The 15,515-nt window shown below is 35.0% G+C and overlaps 1 protein-coding gene across 1 annotated transcript in view; it reads right to left on the reverse strand.

The window, feature by feature from the left end:
* The window catches only part of MTHFD2L (methylenetetrahydrofolate dehydrogenase (NADP+ dependent) 2 like), a gene marked incomplete at both ends in the record, with an annotated part of 135,973 nt that overhangs the window by 63,207 nt on the left and 57,251 nt on the right, over positions 1-15,515 (reverse strand). The window contains one exon of the mRNA XM_079706122.1: positions 10,078-10,170. Coding sequence (XP_079562248.1) covers positions 10,078-10,170 — 93 coding nt within the window. The remainder of the gene's footprint in view (positions 1-10,077; positions 10,171-15,515) is intronic.

The raw sequence follows: 15,515 nt of genomic DNA on the forward strand, positions 1-15,515 counted from the left end.
TAGAGGTTATCATATTTTTCACACTGAAGAGATTGAGGCTCAGAGAGATGGGATAACTTGACAAGGTTATACGATTAGCAAGTGGCAAAACTGGGAGTTAAATTCTGGAATTCTTACTCTAGCAAGGCCTGTGCTTTCACACTACTCTATACCATTGAAAATAATTGACAAAACTAAGATAAATGACAAATTTGGGAAGGCAGGAAGGAATTCTAAATGGAGAAGCAGAGGCTAAAGGTGATAAGATGGAGAATGGGAAATAGGATATGGGAGGAACAATAGCTTTAGTGAGACCATGAAGTGTGCTGGCATCCACTCAGGAAGCACCCAGGGCTGTAAGTGAGCAAGTTCCACTCCCGAGTTGCATGAGCTGCCTATGGTGGAGTTGAGTATTTCCACGCCCCACCCCTTGGAACTTCTCAGTGTACCGGCATCCTGAAAATTACTAACCTGGCTCCAAGAGGAGGAAATTTAACAGAGGGAAAACTCCAAGTAGGATGATGTGTAAGGGGAGTGTGTCTAAAACGTGATAATATGATGCGAGAAGCAGTGAAAAGAAGTTGGTTGGTCACCTTGCATTTTAGGATGAGTAAGTATGAATATTCCAAATTACTGAATTACCCATTTATCCTGTTTTATATTACAATGTCTATCATTAAAAGTGTTGCAATAGAGACGCCTCAGTTACGATTGTGAAGGTTCATTCATCATGCTGGTGGGGAGAGCTTAGTAGACAAAACATCAGCTATCACTAACTATGACATTCTGCATTCAGAAGTTAATATGCTAGTGGCATTGACTCAGCAGCTTATCTTCTGAATGAAGCCAATTCCACAGAGTTTACTCAGATGGGTGGAGGGTCCTTTGGACAATGTCTGGGAAAAAAGTGCCTATCCTGCCTGGATAATCAAGATTCCTAGAAGTTTTACAAACTGAAGATTTCCCCCAGTTTCCTGGAAGCGTGAGATATAGGCCAACCAAAGGTCTTCTACCACACTCTCAGAATTAGTGTCTTATTCTGGCTAGTTTCCCCTGCTTTATCACTAGCCTTACACAAAGCCAATTTAGCCTTCCCCTAAACTACTTCCATTCAACTGTTTAATACTCTTAACTATATTTTATTTTATTTATTTAATTTTTATTTTATATTGGAGTATAGTTGATTTACAATGTTGTGTTAGTTCCAGGTGTACAGCAAAGTGATTCAGTTATACATATATATATATATATATATTCTTTTTCAGATTCTTTTCCCATATAGGTTATTACAGAGTATTAAGTAGAGTTCTCTGTGCTATACAGTAGGTCCTTGTTGATTACCTATTTTATATATAGTAGTGTGTATATGTTAATTCCAACCTCGTAATTTATCCCTCCCCACACCTTTCCCCTTTCTTACTATATTTTAGATGTCTATAATAGTCTCTCTACTTTCTTCATCCTGCTCATAATTTCTTAATCTTAATCTTTCAAATCAAATCAGCCCATTCATCCACTTAACGATAAGAACTATTCTTTTATAAATAAATCTTTCACTTTTATGGCTTTATCAATTTACTTTACAATGACAAAGTAGGTATGTTTAGTAGTCATAAAAATAATGCTATCACTAAGTGAATCAACCAATATCTCAGACGAATGATTCCATCTTCATAAAATTATTCTTAAAAATTTATCATCTAAGTTTATATCAATTTGAAGAAATCCTTGCTCCAGTTGTAATCTCAAAATGAATACAGCACACATTTATTGAGTACCCACTGTGTGTCTGATATTGTTCTAAGCACTTGGCTTAGAAAAAAAGCTAAAACAAAACAAACAGTCCTGTTCCTGCTATAATCTACTGAAGGTGACCAACAACTATAAACAGGTGTTAAGTGCTATAACCATGATACAGGAAAATGTCCTAGAAACAGATTCATGCTCTCTGTGAACTCAGAGGTAGCTATAAGCAGAGACTTGAAGCTCCTTATTTCTAAATACAGTTTGACAATCTGATTTTCAGATTCAAGCTTCTAAATTAGCCCAATTTTTGATTTTTGAAAGTAGATGCTTAAAAAGTAAGTGATACATAGTTAAATCTATAAGCATAGGACTATGGGAATTTGAGAAACTGAAGGGGTGAGATTAATATTAATATAAGTTAATTTTATTAATGCCCCAGGACCTTCACACAATGATTTCCTCTTTTACATTTTTCTTCTTCAAGCCCATTCTGAGATTTCATCATTACATTCTGTACTGTCATCTATCAGACATCATTAATCTTTCTGATACATCACACACTGCTCCTCCTCTACTCTTCCCGACTTCTAGATGGGACTGCTTCCATATATGATGACACCCTAGTTATGACAATGATCCAGCCCTCCCTGTTCCAGCTACCTCTGCCATTAGATCGCTATCTCCTTCTTTAATACCCACTGCTAATTGTATTTGTTATTTCCCACACATAATGCACGATGTGATCATTTTAGTAATATTTCATTCCTATGGTCCGGTTATATAGAATTTCTTTTTTACATTAACTCCTGCTTTCTATATAATTTCACTGTAATTTACCTTTACGTATTTTACCCTTAAACTCTCCAGATGATTATTAAGGAAGTGGAAATGTAGCAATCTTTAGTTATTTCTTATAAATTCTCAATTTTCTACCCTGGAATTTCCCATTATCCAAATATGTATTTCTTCAGCATGACTGCAGGGTTTTGTGCAGGGCTGTCTTCCAGCATTCAGAATACCTTTGTATCTAGTTAGAGGCTTTAGAGATAGAATACAAGATGGGAGCAAGACCTGTTTGCACTGCTTTTGTTCAAAATGTCTTCCAGGTCAGGATTAGGATGGTGTGCAGCCAACTGGCTGTCTGAAGTAGTTACACACCTGACTGGCGCACTCTGGTGGTAAGAGGATACTCTGAGCAGGATGGCTGCTGTACAAAGCCTCCATGCTGTCTCTATCCCTAGGGGCCTGAGTACCTCCTGACTCATCTTCTCTTCATTTTATATAGCCTTGGTCCTTCCTTTCCCTTCTCTTCCTTAATTTTCCTTTTTCTTTTCCCTGTCTTATTTTTAACACCTTGTACTCAGTGCTGATTTAGGCCTTTACAAAGGAGCATACAATGAGTCTATAGGAGGAACTCAAGGATGATGATAGTATTCGCATGCATACTTGGGACCTAAGGTTTGATTTAGTCACAAAAATATGTCATTGGTTCTTGAAAGAGGATTTTAATCACCCATTTGTCATTTCCTGTCAAAGGAAATATGATCAGCATGAATGTACACTGAGGGATTTTTCCCCACTAAAAGAAATATTCATTCAATGTTATAATTGGTAAATGGGAACTAAGGTCAATTGTGAAATAGTCTTTACAAGTTGGTAACACTGAAGTCAAGTAGCACCTTTTAAAGACAGTGTAAATTTCATTCTGTCTACAGATAGAAATGAAAAAGGACGACCAATCAAATTCCTCTCTACTCACCAAATCCTGAGACTGGTGTGTGAATCCAAGTGTTTCTAAAAAGAAGTCAGCAGAGGGCAGACAGCAGAAGCAAGAAGAACTACAATCCTGCAGCCTGTGGAACAAAAACCACATTCACAGAAACATAGACAAGATGAAAAGGCAGAGGGCTATGTATCAGATGAAAGAACAAGACAGATCCCCAGAAAAACAACTAAATGAAAAGGACATAGGCAATCTTCCAGAAAAAGAATTCAGAATAACGATAGTGAAGATGAACCAGCACGTCAGAAAATGAATGGAGGCAAATATCGAGAAGATGCAAGAAATGTTTAACAAAGATCTAGAAGAATTAAAGAACAAACAGAGATGAACAATACAATAACTGAAATGAAAAATACACTACAAGGAATCAATAGCAGAATAACTGAGACAGAAGAACGGATAAGTGACCTGGAAGACAGAATGGCGGAATTCACTGCTGTGGAACAGAATAAAGAAAAAGCAATGAAAAGAAATGAGACAGCCTAAGAGACCTCTGGAACAACATTAAACGCAACCACATTTGCATTATAGGGGTTCCAGAAGGAGAAGAGAGAGAGAAAGGACCCGAGAAAATATTTGAAGAGATTATAGTCAAAAACTTCCCTAACATGGGAAAGTAAAGAGCCACCCAAGTCCAGGAAGCGCATAGAGTCCCATACAGGATAAACCCAAGGAGAAACATGCTGAGACACATAGTAATCAAATTGGCAAAAATTAAAGACAAAGAAAAATTATTAAAAGAAGCAAGGGAAAATTGAAAAATAACATACAAGGGAACTCCCATAAGGTTAACAGCTGATTTCTCAGCAGAAACTCTACAAGTCAGAAGGGAGTGGCATGATATGGAAGGGCATGATATGGCATGAAAGGGAAGAAACTACAACCAAGATTACTCTACCCTGCAAGGATCTCATTCACATTTCATGGAGAAATCAAAAGCTTTAGAGAGAAGCAAAAGCTAAGAGAATTCAGGACCACCAAACCAGCTCTACAACAAATGTTAAAGGAACTTCTCTAAGTGGGAAACACAAGACAAGAAAAGGACCTACAAAAATAAACCCAAAACAATTAAGAAAAATGTCATAGAAACATACATATTGATAATTATGTTAAATGTGAATGGATTAAATGTTGCAACCAAAAGACACAAGCTTGCTGAATGGATACAAAAACAAGACCCATATATATGCTATCTACAAGAGACCCACTCCAGCCCTAGGGACACATATAGACTGAAAGTGAGGGGATGGAAAAAGATATTCCATGCAAAAGGAAATCAAAATAAAGTTGGAGTAGCAATACTCATATCAGATAAAATAGACTTTCAAATAAAGAACGTTACAAGAGACAAGGAAGGACACTACATAATGATCAAGGGATCAATCCAAGAAGGAGATATAACAATTATAAATATATATGCACCCAACATAGGAGCACCTCAATACAAAAGGCAACTGCTAACAGCTCTAAAAGAGGAAATCAACAGTAACACAATAATAGTGGGGGACTTTAACACCTCACTTACACCAATGGACAGATCATCCAAACAGAAAATTAATAAGGAAACACAAGCTTTAAATGACACAATAGACCAGATAGATTTAATTGATATTTATAGGACATTCCATCCAAAACAGCAGATTACACTTTCTCTCAAGTGCACACAGAACATTCTCCAGGATAGATCACATCTTGGTTCACAAATCAAGCCTCAGTAAATTTAAGAAAATTGAAATCATATCAAGCATCTTTTCTGACCACTACACTATGAGATCAGAAATCAATTACAGGGAAAAAAACATAAAAAACACAAACACATGGAGGCTAAACAATATGTTACTAAGTAACCAAGAGATCACTAAAGAAATCAAAGAGGAAATCAAAAAATACCTAGAGACAAATGACAATGAAAACACAATGATGCAAAAACCTATGGGATGCAGCAAAAGCAGTTCTAAGAGGGAAGTTTATAGCTATACAAGCCTACCTCAAGAAACAAGAAAAATCTCAAATAAACAATCTTACGTTACACCTAAAGGATCTAGAGAAAGAAGAACAAACAAAACCCAAAGTTAGCAGAAGGAAAGAAATCATAAAGATCAGAGGAGAAATAAATGAACTACAAACCAAGAAAACAATAGCAAAGATGAATAAAACTAAAAGCTGGTTCTTTGAGAAGATAAACAAAATTGATAAACCATTAGACAGACTCATCAAGAAAAAGAGGGAGAGCTTCCCTGGTGGTGCAGTGGTTGAAAGTCTGCCTGCCGATGCAGGGGAAACAGGTTCGTGTCCCGGTCCGGGAAGATCCCATATGCCACGGAGCGGCTAGACCCATGAGCCATGGCCGCTGAGCCTGTGCATCCAGAGCCTGTGCTCCGCAACGGGAGAGGCCACAACAGTGAGAGGCCCACATACCACAAAAAAAATAAAAAATAAAAAATAAAAGAAAAAGAGGGAGAGGACTCAAATCAATAAAATTAGAAATAAAAAAGGAAAAGTTACAACAGACACCACAGAAATACAAAGCATCCTAAGAGACTACTACAAGCACTCTATGGAAATAAAATGGACAACCTGGAAGAAATGTACAAATTCTTAGAATGGTATAGCCTTCCAAGACTGAACCAGGAAAAATAGAAAACATGAACAGAGCAATCACAAGTAATGAAATAGAAACTGTGATTAAAAATCTTCCAACAAACAAAAGTCCAGGACCAGATGGCTACACAGGTGTGTTCTATCAGAAATGTAGAGAAGAGATAACACCCATCCTTCTCAAACTCTTCCAAAAAATTGCAGAGGAAGGAACACTCCCAAACTCATTCTAGGAGGTCACCATCACCCTGATACCAAAACCAGACAAAGATACTACAAAAAAAAAGAAAATTACAGACCAAAATAACTGATGAATATAGATGCAAAAATCCTCAACAAAATACTAGCAAACAGAATCCAACAACACATTAAAAGGATCATACACCATGATCATCATCCCAGGGATGCAAGGATTCTTCAATATATGCAAATCAATCAATGTGACACACCATATTGACAAATTGAAGAATAAAAACCACATGATCATCTCAATAGATGCAGAGAAAGCTTTGGACAAAATTCAACACCCATTTATGATAAAAACTCTCCAGAAAGTGGGTATAGAGGGAACCTACCTCAACACAATAAAGGCCATATATGACAAGCCCACAGCAAACATCATTCTCAATGGTGAAAAACTGAAAGCATTTCCTCTAAGATCAGGAACAAGACAATGATGTCCACTCTCACCACTTTTATTCAACATAGTTTTGGAAGTCCTAGCCACGGCAATCAGAGAAGAAAAAGAAATAAAAGGAATACAAATAGGAAAAGAAGAATTAAAACTGTCACTGTTTGCAGATGACATGATACTATACATAGAGAATCCTAAAAATACCACCAGAAAACTACTAGAGCTAATCAATGAATTTGGCAAAGTTGCAGGATACAAAATTAATGCACAGAAATCTCTTGCATTCCTATACACTAATGACGAAAAATCTGAAACAGAAATTAAGAAACACTCCCATTTACCACTGCAACAAAAAGAATAAAATACCTAGGAATAAACCTACCTAGGGAGACAAGAGACCTGTATGCAGAAAACTACGACACTGATGAAAGAAATTAAAGATGATACAAACAGATGGAGAGATATAACATGTTCTTAGATTGGAAGAATCAATATTGTGAAAATGACTATACTACCCAAAGCAATCTACAGATTCAGTGCAATCCCTATCAAATTACCAATGGCATTTTTTATGGAACTAGAACAAAAAATCTTAAAATTTGTATGGAGACACAAAAGACCCTGAATATCCAAAGCAGTCTTGAGGGAAAAAAACGGAGCTGGAGGAATCAGACTCCCTGACTTCATACTATACTACAAAGCTACAGTAATCAAGACAATATGGCACTGGCACAAAAACACAAACTTAGACCAATGGAACAAGATAGAAAGCCCAGAGATAAACCCACGGACCTAAGGTCAACTAATCTATGATAGAGGAGGCAAGGATATACAGTGGAGAAAAGATAGTTTCTTTAATAAGTGGTGCTGGGAAAACTGGATGGCTACATGTAAAAGAATTAAATTAGAACACCTCCTAACACCATACACAAAAATAAACTAAAAATGGATTAGAGACCTAAATATACGACCAGACATTATAAAACTCTTAGAGGAAAACATAGGAAGAACACTCTTTGACATAAATCACAGCAAGATCTTTTTTGATCCACCTCCTAGAGTAATGGAAATAAAAACAAAAATAAACAAATGGGACATAATGAAACTTCAAAGCTTTTGCACAGCAAAGGAAACCATAAACAAGATGAAAAGACAACCCTCAGAATGGGAGAAAATATTTGCAAACGAATCAACGGACAAAGGATTAATCTCCAAAATATATAAACAGCTCATGCAGCTCAATATTAAAGAAACAAGCAACCCAATCCAAAAATGGGCAGAAGATTTAAATAGACATTTCTCCAAAGAAGACATATAGATGGCCAAGAAGTACATGAAAAGCTGCTCAACATCACTAATTATTAGAGAAATGCAAATCAAAACTACAATGAGGTATCACCTCACACCAGTTTGAATGGGCATCATCAGAAAGTCTACAAACAACAAATGCTGGGGAGGGTGTGGAGAAAAGGGAACCCTCTTGCACTGTTGGTGGGAATGTAAATTGATATAGCCACTATGGAGAACAGTATGGAGGTTCCTTAAAGAACTAAAAATAGAACTTCTGTATGACCCAGCAATCCCACTACTGGGCATATACCCAGAGAAAACCATAATTCAAAGAGACACATGCACCCCAATGTTCACTGCAGCACTATTTACAATAGCCAGGTCATGGAAGCAACCTAAATGCCCATCAAGAGACGAATGAATAAAGAAGATGTGGTATATATATACAATGAAATATTACTCTGCCCTAAAAAGGAAAGATGTCAGGTCATTTGTAGAGATATGGATGCATCTAGAGAGTGTCCTACAGAGTGAAGTAATTCAGAAAGGGAAAAACAAACATCGTATATTAACACATATATGTGGAACCTAGAAAATGGTACAGATGAACCAGTTTCCAGGGCAGAAATTGAGACACAGACGTAGAGAACAAACGTATGGACACCAACGGGGGAAAGCAGCGTGGGGGGGTGCAGGGGGTGTGATGAATTGGGTGATTGGGATTGACATGCATACACTGATTTGTGTAAAATGGATGACTAATAAGAAGATAAATAAATAAACATTAAAAAATAATAATAATACATAAATAAATAAATAAAAAGAAGTCAACATAACATTGGGTTGGCCAAAAAGTTCATTAGGCTTTGCCGTAATGAACTTTTTGGCCAACCCAATATTTGTCTTCTGTGAATATATCAGCTGCTGCAGCAGTATTTTACTTAATGTTGACCTGTGGTCTGAAAAATTGTATTGGCTCTCTAAACATCTGATGTCTTACTTATGTCAACCCAGTTCAAAAATTTGCACTTGATATCATCTGAATATAATTTCTCAGAAAAATGGGAAATGTGCTTAGCTTTACCAGCTTACTGGTGACTTCTTGAAAAGGGAATATTTCTATTTTTACTCTATGAAGAGGCAAATTACTCCACCTGGAATCATCACATATATATTCTGACTTTCAGAGAAGGGCCTATATTATAATAAAAAGTGAATTAAACTTGGTTGAAACTAATTTAAACTGTTATTATTCTTTTCATCAAACTCAATTTCTTCTGGAACTTTTACCCTCCCTTCATAGTTTGTAAATATTCAGCAAATCAAGTGTAAAGCCTAGAAATCACCAATAACATCTAATTGATAAACAAAATGAAAAATGCTCCCATTCAAGTCTTGGATAAAACAAGAAGAGTCACAATTATCTGCAATGTAGAAATGCTATGTGGCAAGAGTAAAGATAGAAATGAAGGGTAGAATTACTTTGTATGTTTGATTATAAAACAAATTAAGGAAAAACCTAGATCCATTAAGTAGAAGTGCAATAACTGTTCTCTCTGTTTCTACTCCTGTTCTTCTAGACTCTATTCCCCTTGACACAGTATGAATAATATTTTAAAAACATAAGCCAGATCATGTCAATCTCCTGCTCACAGCCATCTTTGGCTTATATGAAAGTCTTTACAGGGTCTACAAGGTCCTATGTGAGCTAGCCCTGGCTACTCTTTCAACAGCATTTCCTATCAGTCTCCCCATAACTTATTCATATTTAGAACCAATCATGTCTGTCAAAGTAACTGTCAAAGTACACATTTATTCTTGTGCTTAATCTGTCATTCCAAAGGCTGTTTTGTTTTTCCACAATGAAGTGATGAATGCTAACATAGGCATAATGGACCAATATGATGATTGCCAAGAGACAGAATGGAAGTCAGTCCTACATATACCTAAGTCTCCCAAGAAGCTGTTCTTATAGACATGTCAGCAATTAGGGCAGGAATTAGTCTGCTGATGACATTTCACCAAATAACAGCCACTAAAGACTTACCTGCAGCTACTACGATAACATCTGCCAGCAGAGTATGGATCTTCAGTTGTTCTTTGGGAGTATATCTGTGAGCTATTGTCACAGTTGCATCACCTGGAATGCAGAAAAACTTCCATTAATGATTACTGAGTTTTTTTTTTTAATTTGTGAATGCTCCAATTCTAGAGGAGTTCCAGTTACATCCTAAGAATAGGAAAATTGCTTTGAAATTATCAAATCACTTAGCAAGCAAAAGCTAGATAAGGAAATCTAGATGACTCAAAATATTGTACCCCTCAATTGAACAGTGGAAAATCAAATGAGATAAATGAAGGTATGTGCTGACCATCATAGGAGAGTTGTAAGCAGAGTCCTAGAAACCCAGGATTTGAAAGTTCTGTATTGACAGGTCAATACATAGATGCAGGGGATACTCACTGGCTTTATAATATGTAAATATTGAAAACAAAAAAATAAGTGCACTAAAAATGGCACAATGTACTGTGGAAGCATAGGTGAGAGATTAATTCTGCGTCATCCTGAGGAGGTGTCAAGGAAGGTTTCCTGAAGGAGTTAATATACATTTTTAGGTCATAAAGTATGGACAAGAGGATACTAAACAGGGAAAGAATAAAAGAGCATTCCAAGCCAAAAGGATAGCAGGAAAAAATGGACCAACTTTGAAATTATATGTTTAGAAAATGATGATGAGGTCTAGGATATAACAGGAAGTATTCATACATGCTTTAATTAAGAGATGTAGGAATAAGAGAGGTTAGCAGTATGAGGGATTCCAGTGCTTAATGTGTGAGCCAAGGAAGGGGAATGAGGGAAAGGGAGTGATGAGGGAAGTCAAAGGAAGGACTTCCAGTAAGAACAGGGCCATGTGAGACAGTATTGTCTCTCTTCTCCTCCCAGATAACATGCAAATGCTACACAGTTAATGACAACAACAAAAACTGCACAATTTTTAGCAAAACTAGAAGACATATTGTACACAGACTCCAAAAACATGGAAGAGTTACCCAGGATCAGCAGAGTTAGTAGATACCACACAGGGAGAAAGGCAGAAAGAAGTTCAGAGAATAACAAGATGGCCAGCAGTGGCAGATCTCTGGAAATGACTACAAAAACATACTTCCTGAAGGTGAAGGGATCACATAAAATGCAATATATATCTCTTTTATTTGTAGCAGAAAATGTGGGAATAAGGGCAGAAGAAGCCCTCTTGGACCTAGCATAGTTCACAGTGGGTAGTAACACAAAGATTCAGAGGAGCCATTCAAACAGGAAGTAGTTTGACTCTGTGAAAGTGGTGAAGGAAGAATCTGAAGGCTGCTCAGCATGTCCTCCCCAAACCCTAACAGAAGCACCCTGCAAAGAGAAGATCCAAGACAATCCAGCTCATTCCATGATAAATAATTTTAAAAAGGATTTTACACAGCATCAATAAAAGGATACTATATAAGAATCAGCCCAGGGGAATTTTGATTCTAGTGGTAGTTACATGACTATATGCATTTGTCTAAAGTCATGGAACTATACACCAAAAATGAGTAAATTTTACTATATGCAAATTTTTAAGTAAATAAAAGGATACATTTAAAAAGTGGCAGACCCAAGGAAAAAAAAACAAAGAAAATTTTAAATTTAACAACAAAGTAATAAACTCAAGAGAAAAATGTTGTTATGGAAAAGTTGAACATTATGACCAAACACTATGCCAAACACTTTAAAAATAAGAACTTAGAGTCATACAAAATGGGGAAAAAAGACTTGAGTTCATATAAATTGACCTATAATAGTCAACAGTGAGACACATATCAGTAAAGTTGCTGGATTTTAAAGACTAAAAAAAGAATCCTATGAGCAACCAGGCAAAAATTCAGATTTTTACATTCAATTCCAGAAAACAGCAGAGCAATACCTACAAGAGACCCATGTAAAGAAACTGGGAGCGAGGATTTCATATCCAGTCAAATTGTCTTCCAAGATTAAAGTTTGCAAACAATTTTGAAATTGTAAGAACACAGGAAATATTGCTCCCATGAGTTTTTCTGGAGGAATGCGCTAAAAGATGAACTTTAATGCATCAAAATATATCTGAGGAAACTGGCAAAAGGACTATTGGAGTGTTTTGAATATATTTAATAACAAAATTAAGGCAAAAAAGTGTGAGGATTGGGGTGATAGACAAAATGTTAAATGCTATTTGCTCTGATTAGGTAGAATTGGTGCAACTAACAAAATTAGAATAGGAAGGACAAAACTGAGAAAATTTGCTGATTGCCTTATATTTAATGAATAGAATGAACAGATATAATTTAAAGCTGACCAATCAAATAATAGAAATCTGAGAATATTTAAAAGTATAAGGTAAACACCCTACAAAGATAATTTTTATTGGCAAATATCAGGTAGGAGACAAAAGAAATGGAATCACGGAAGGAAAAGGAAACATTTTATCATTTCTTCTAATAGAGTATCAATACATACCATATAAAGAAATAGAGAACTAAGAGTAGTGTATAAAGTTATAATTATTAACTTCCTAAATCTTCCTAAATAATAAAACAACTATATACAAAAAAAGAAAAAATATAAAAAGAAAACAAAAACTGTAAAAACAACAGAACAGAAGATAATATGACATTTCAGACTGTATATATTTACCATAATAATAAATATAAATTTTTCTGTTATCTATTAAAAGAATAATATATTAAAATTGACTCACAAAGTATAGTTCTACACTTTATATAAAACACATCTAAAACAAAGCTGTTCAGAAATGTTGAAAATAAAAGGTGGGCAAACATATAACAGGAAAACGACTAATCAAAAAAAATGATGCTCTTATTATCAAATAAGGAGAAATTCAGCAAATTTATCAAATAGGATAAAAAGGTACATATTATAATGCAAAGGTGTGATTTAAATGAAGACACGACAATGATAAATATATATGTAACAAATAAAAAAGAAATCAGTTCATAAAACAGAAATTACAGGAGATACATGGAGAAATAGAGACACATTGAATTTGTTGAATTCAATTAACCTTTATCAATCCATTACAGATCAAAGGTATAGAAAATATAAGCAACATAATTAATGATATATATCTGATTACAATATATTAAACTCTGAAAGTAGATCATATATTCTCCTTTCAGGTGCCCAAATAATATATTTTTAATGATATGACTTTGGCAACAACAAAAAAAGTAATTAATACCAAAAAGTAGATAGCTAGATAAACTATAGATATTTTCTCTGATCACAAATCAATAAAGTTATAAGTATTGACAAAATCAGAAATTGAAAAACCCTTCCATTGGAAAAAAATTTTAATACTATTTTGAACAATCCTTGAGTCAAAAGGAAAACACAAACAACATTGCAGCATTTCTAGAAACATTTATAGTAAAAGTACTACAGATTAGATCCTATAAAATATAAATAAAGCAAAGCTTAGAGGAAAATTCAGATTTAAATTATTATATAAATAAAATAGAAATTTAAAAATGAGTGAATCAATCGTTTAACTTAAAATGTTAGATAAAGAACAATAAAATAAACAAAAGATATTAGAAAAAAATTAATAAACTAAATGTTAAAATGTTTATAATAACTAAGCCTAAAAACTGTAACATTATAAGCAAGGGGGAATTCAATAAATTAGCCAAGTAAAAATGAATATATAGAAATAAATGTGAAAATTAAAGAAAACCTCAACTAAAATTAGAGTTGAGAGGGCCTGTAGAAGGTGCTCTCACTACTATCACTTTCCATCGTTTGCATGCACTTGCCTCTATTTTCATGCCCCATGGGAAGAACTGAATCTTGCTTTACCAAACAAGAGGAAGTCTTCTATTTCAGGAAGGAAGATTTTCCTTGCCCAGCAACAGCCCAGCCAATGAGAAGCCATTGCCACCCTGAACTCTTACTTTCCTCCAGTAAACTTTTGTTTAGAACAGTCCCTCCAAACTACACACCCCCCCTTCTCTCTATAAAAGTAAGCTCCCCTCCTTTGTTCTCTGGATTTGCCTATGGGCCACCATAGCTTGCATCTCCCAAATTGTAATTCCTCTGGCTATTCCCAAATAAACTCATCTTGCAGGTATGGTAAATGGCTATTTTATTTTTAAAGTTGATATAAATACTATCATATACAAAAACATGTAAGACGATATAATGAAAGAAAAGACCCCATTATCATAGCAATACAAAAATAAAATACTCAGAAGTAAACTTAACAAGAAATGTGTAAAATCTATATGGTAAAAGGACATCTCTAGACCAACACCAAAAGATTTAAGACTGAGGAACTAGTCATGGTTTTAAGACAAACAATATTCTTGAGTAGGATTCAACATCATAAAGATGACAGTTCCCCCTATATTCATTATACATTTAATACAACTATAATAAAAAATGGTATTTTGCTTTTTTCTAGATGAATATAATTTTATTCTAAAGTTAATATGGAAAAATAAAAGAGAAAACCAGGAAATCTTTGAATAGGAAGAACAATGAGAGGGAACTCTTTGAACTTGATACAGCAGTCTTTTTCATTTCATGTAATGGTACCACCTTCTGCCCAGTTACTTAGAGTAAAAGTCTATGAGTTCTCCTTGTTTTTTCTCTTTCTTTCACTTGCTATAAATAATCAACAAATGTAGAGTATATGTTTAGAACCATCCCAAGCCACCAAAATTATGAAGCATCCTCCCATCTCTATCTTAATACAGTTCTCCTATATTTAGAACATTCCCCTTATACATTAGTAGCCCACTCAAGCATTCTCTTGCTCCAAATGAGAGCCTCCCAAATTCCTGCAAAATCCAAAATTAAAACCAAAACTTCCCACTTCATCATTACTGATGATTTCATCAAAGAACTGAGCTATACATAATCCAGTGAGTTATATACACATATAATCAACAATCTGTAAAGCTTCAAGCAAAATAAAAAATATTGAGATGAATTTCAATCAGCATGGAAAGATCTTTTAGATAACTCCACTCCTTCAATAATAATATCTAGTTAAATTGTTTTTACTCCTAAGTGAGTTTGGCTAGGAATACCCATGGAAATATCAAAGTCTTATTTAGACTTGATTGATCAGTTTCTGACTATTGTGCTATCAAACAATGGGAAGGTTTTTAGCCTGCTATTCATTAAACTGGATGATGATAGCAAAAGAGAGTTGAGCTAAGGGAGTTAAGAGCAAATGTGTTCAAATAATGACTCAGATGCCTTTGCCCCTTGATACCTGTTCCTGGTTCTGAGAACTAGATATCCTAACTATACTCTTATTTAACCTGTCTTACTTGGTGTTGTGAAAATTCTTGTCATTTCTGTTTTCAATTCTGGTGCCCCATTACTTTTGTTCAACGAATCCTATGGCTTGCTGCACCTAGTCATTTCTAGCGCCTCAAATTTTTCCCTAGGGT

Source organism: Hyperoodon ampullatus, assembly GCF_949752795.1.
Source record: "Hyperoodon ampullatus genome assembly, chromosome: 1".
Lineage (NCBI taxonomy): Eukaryota > Metazoa > Chordata > Mammalia > Artiodactyla > Ziphiidae > Hyperoodon > Hyperoodon ampullatus.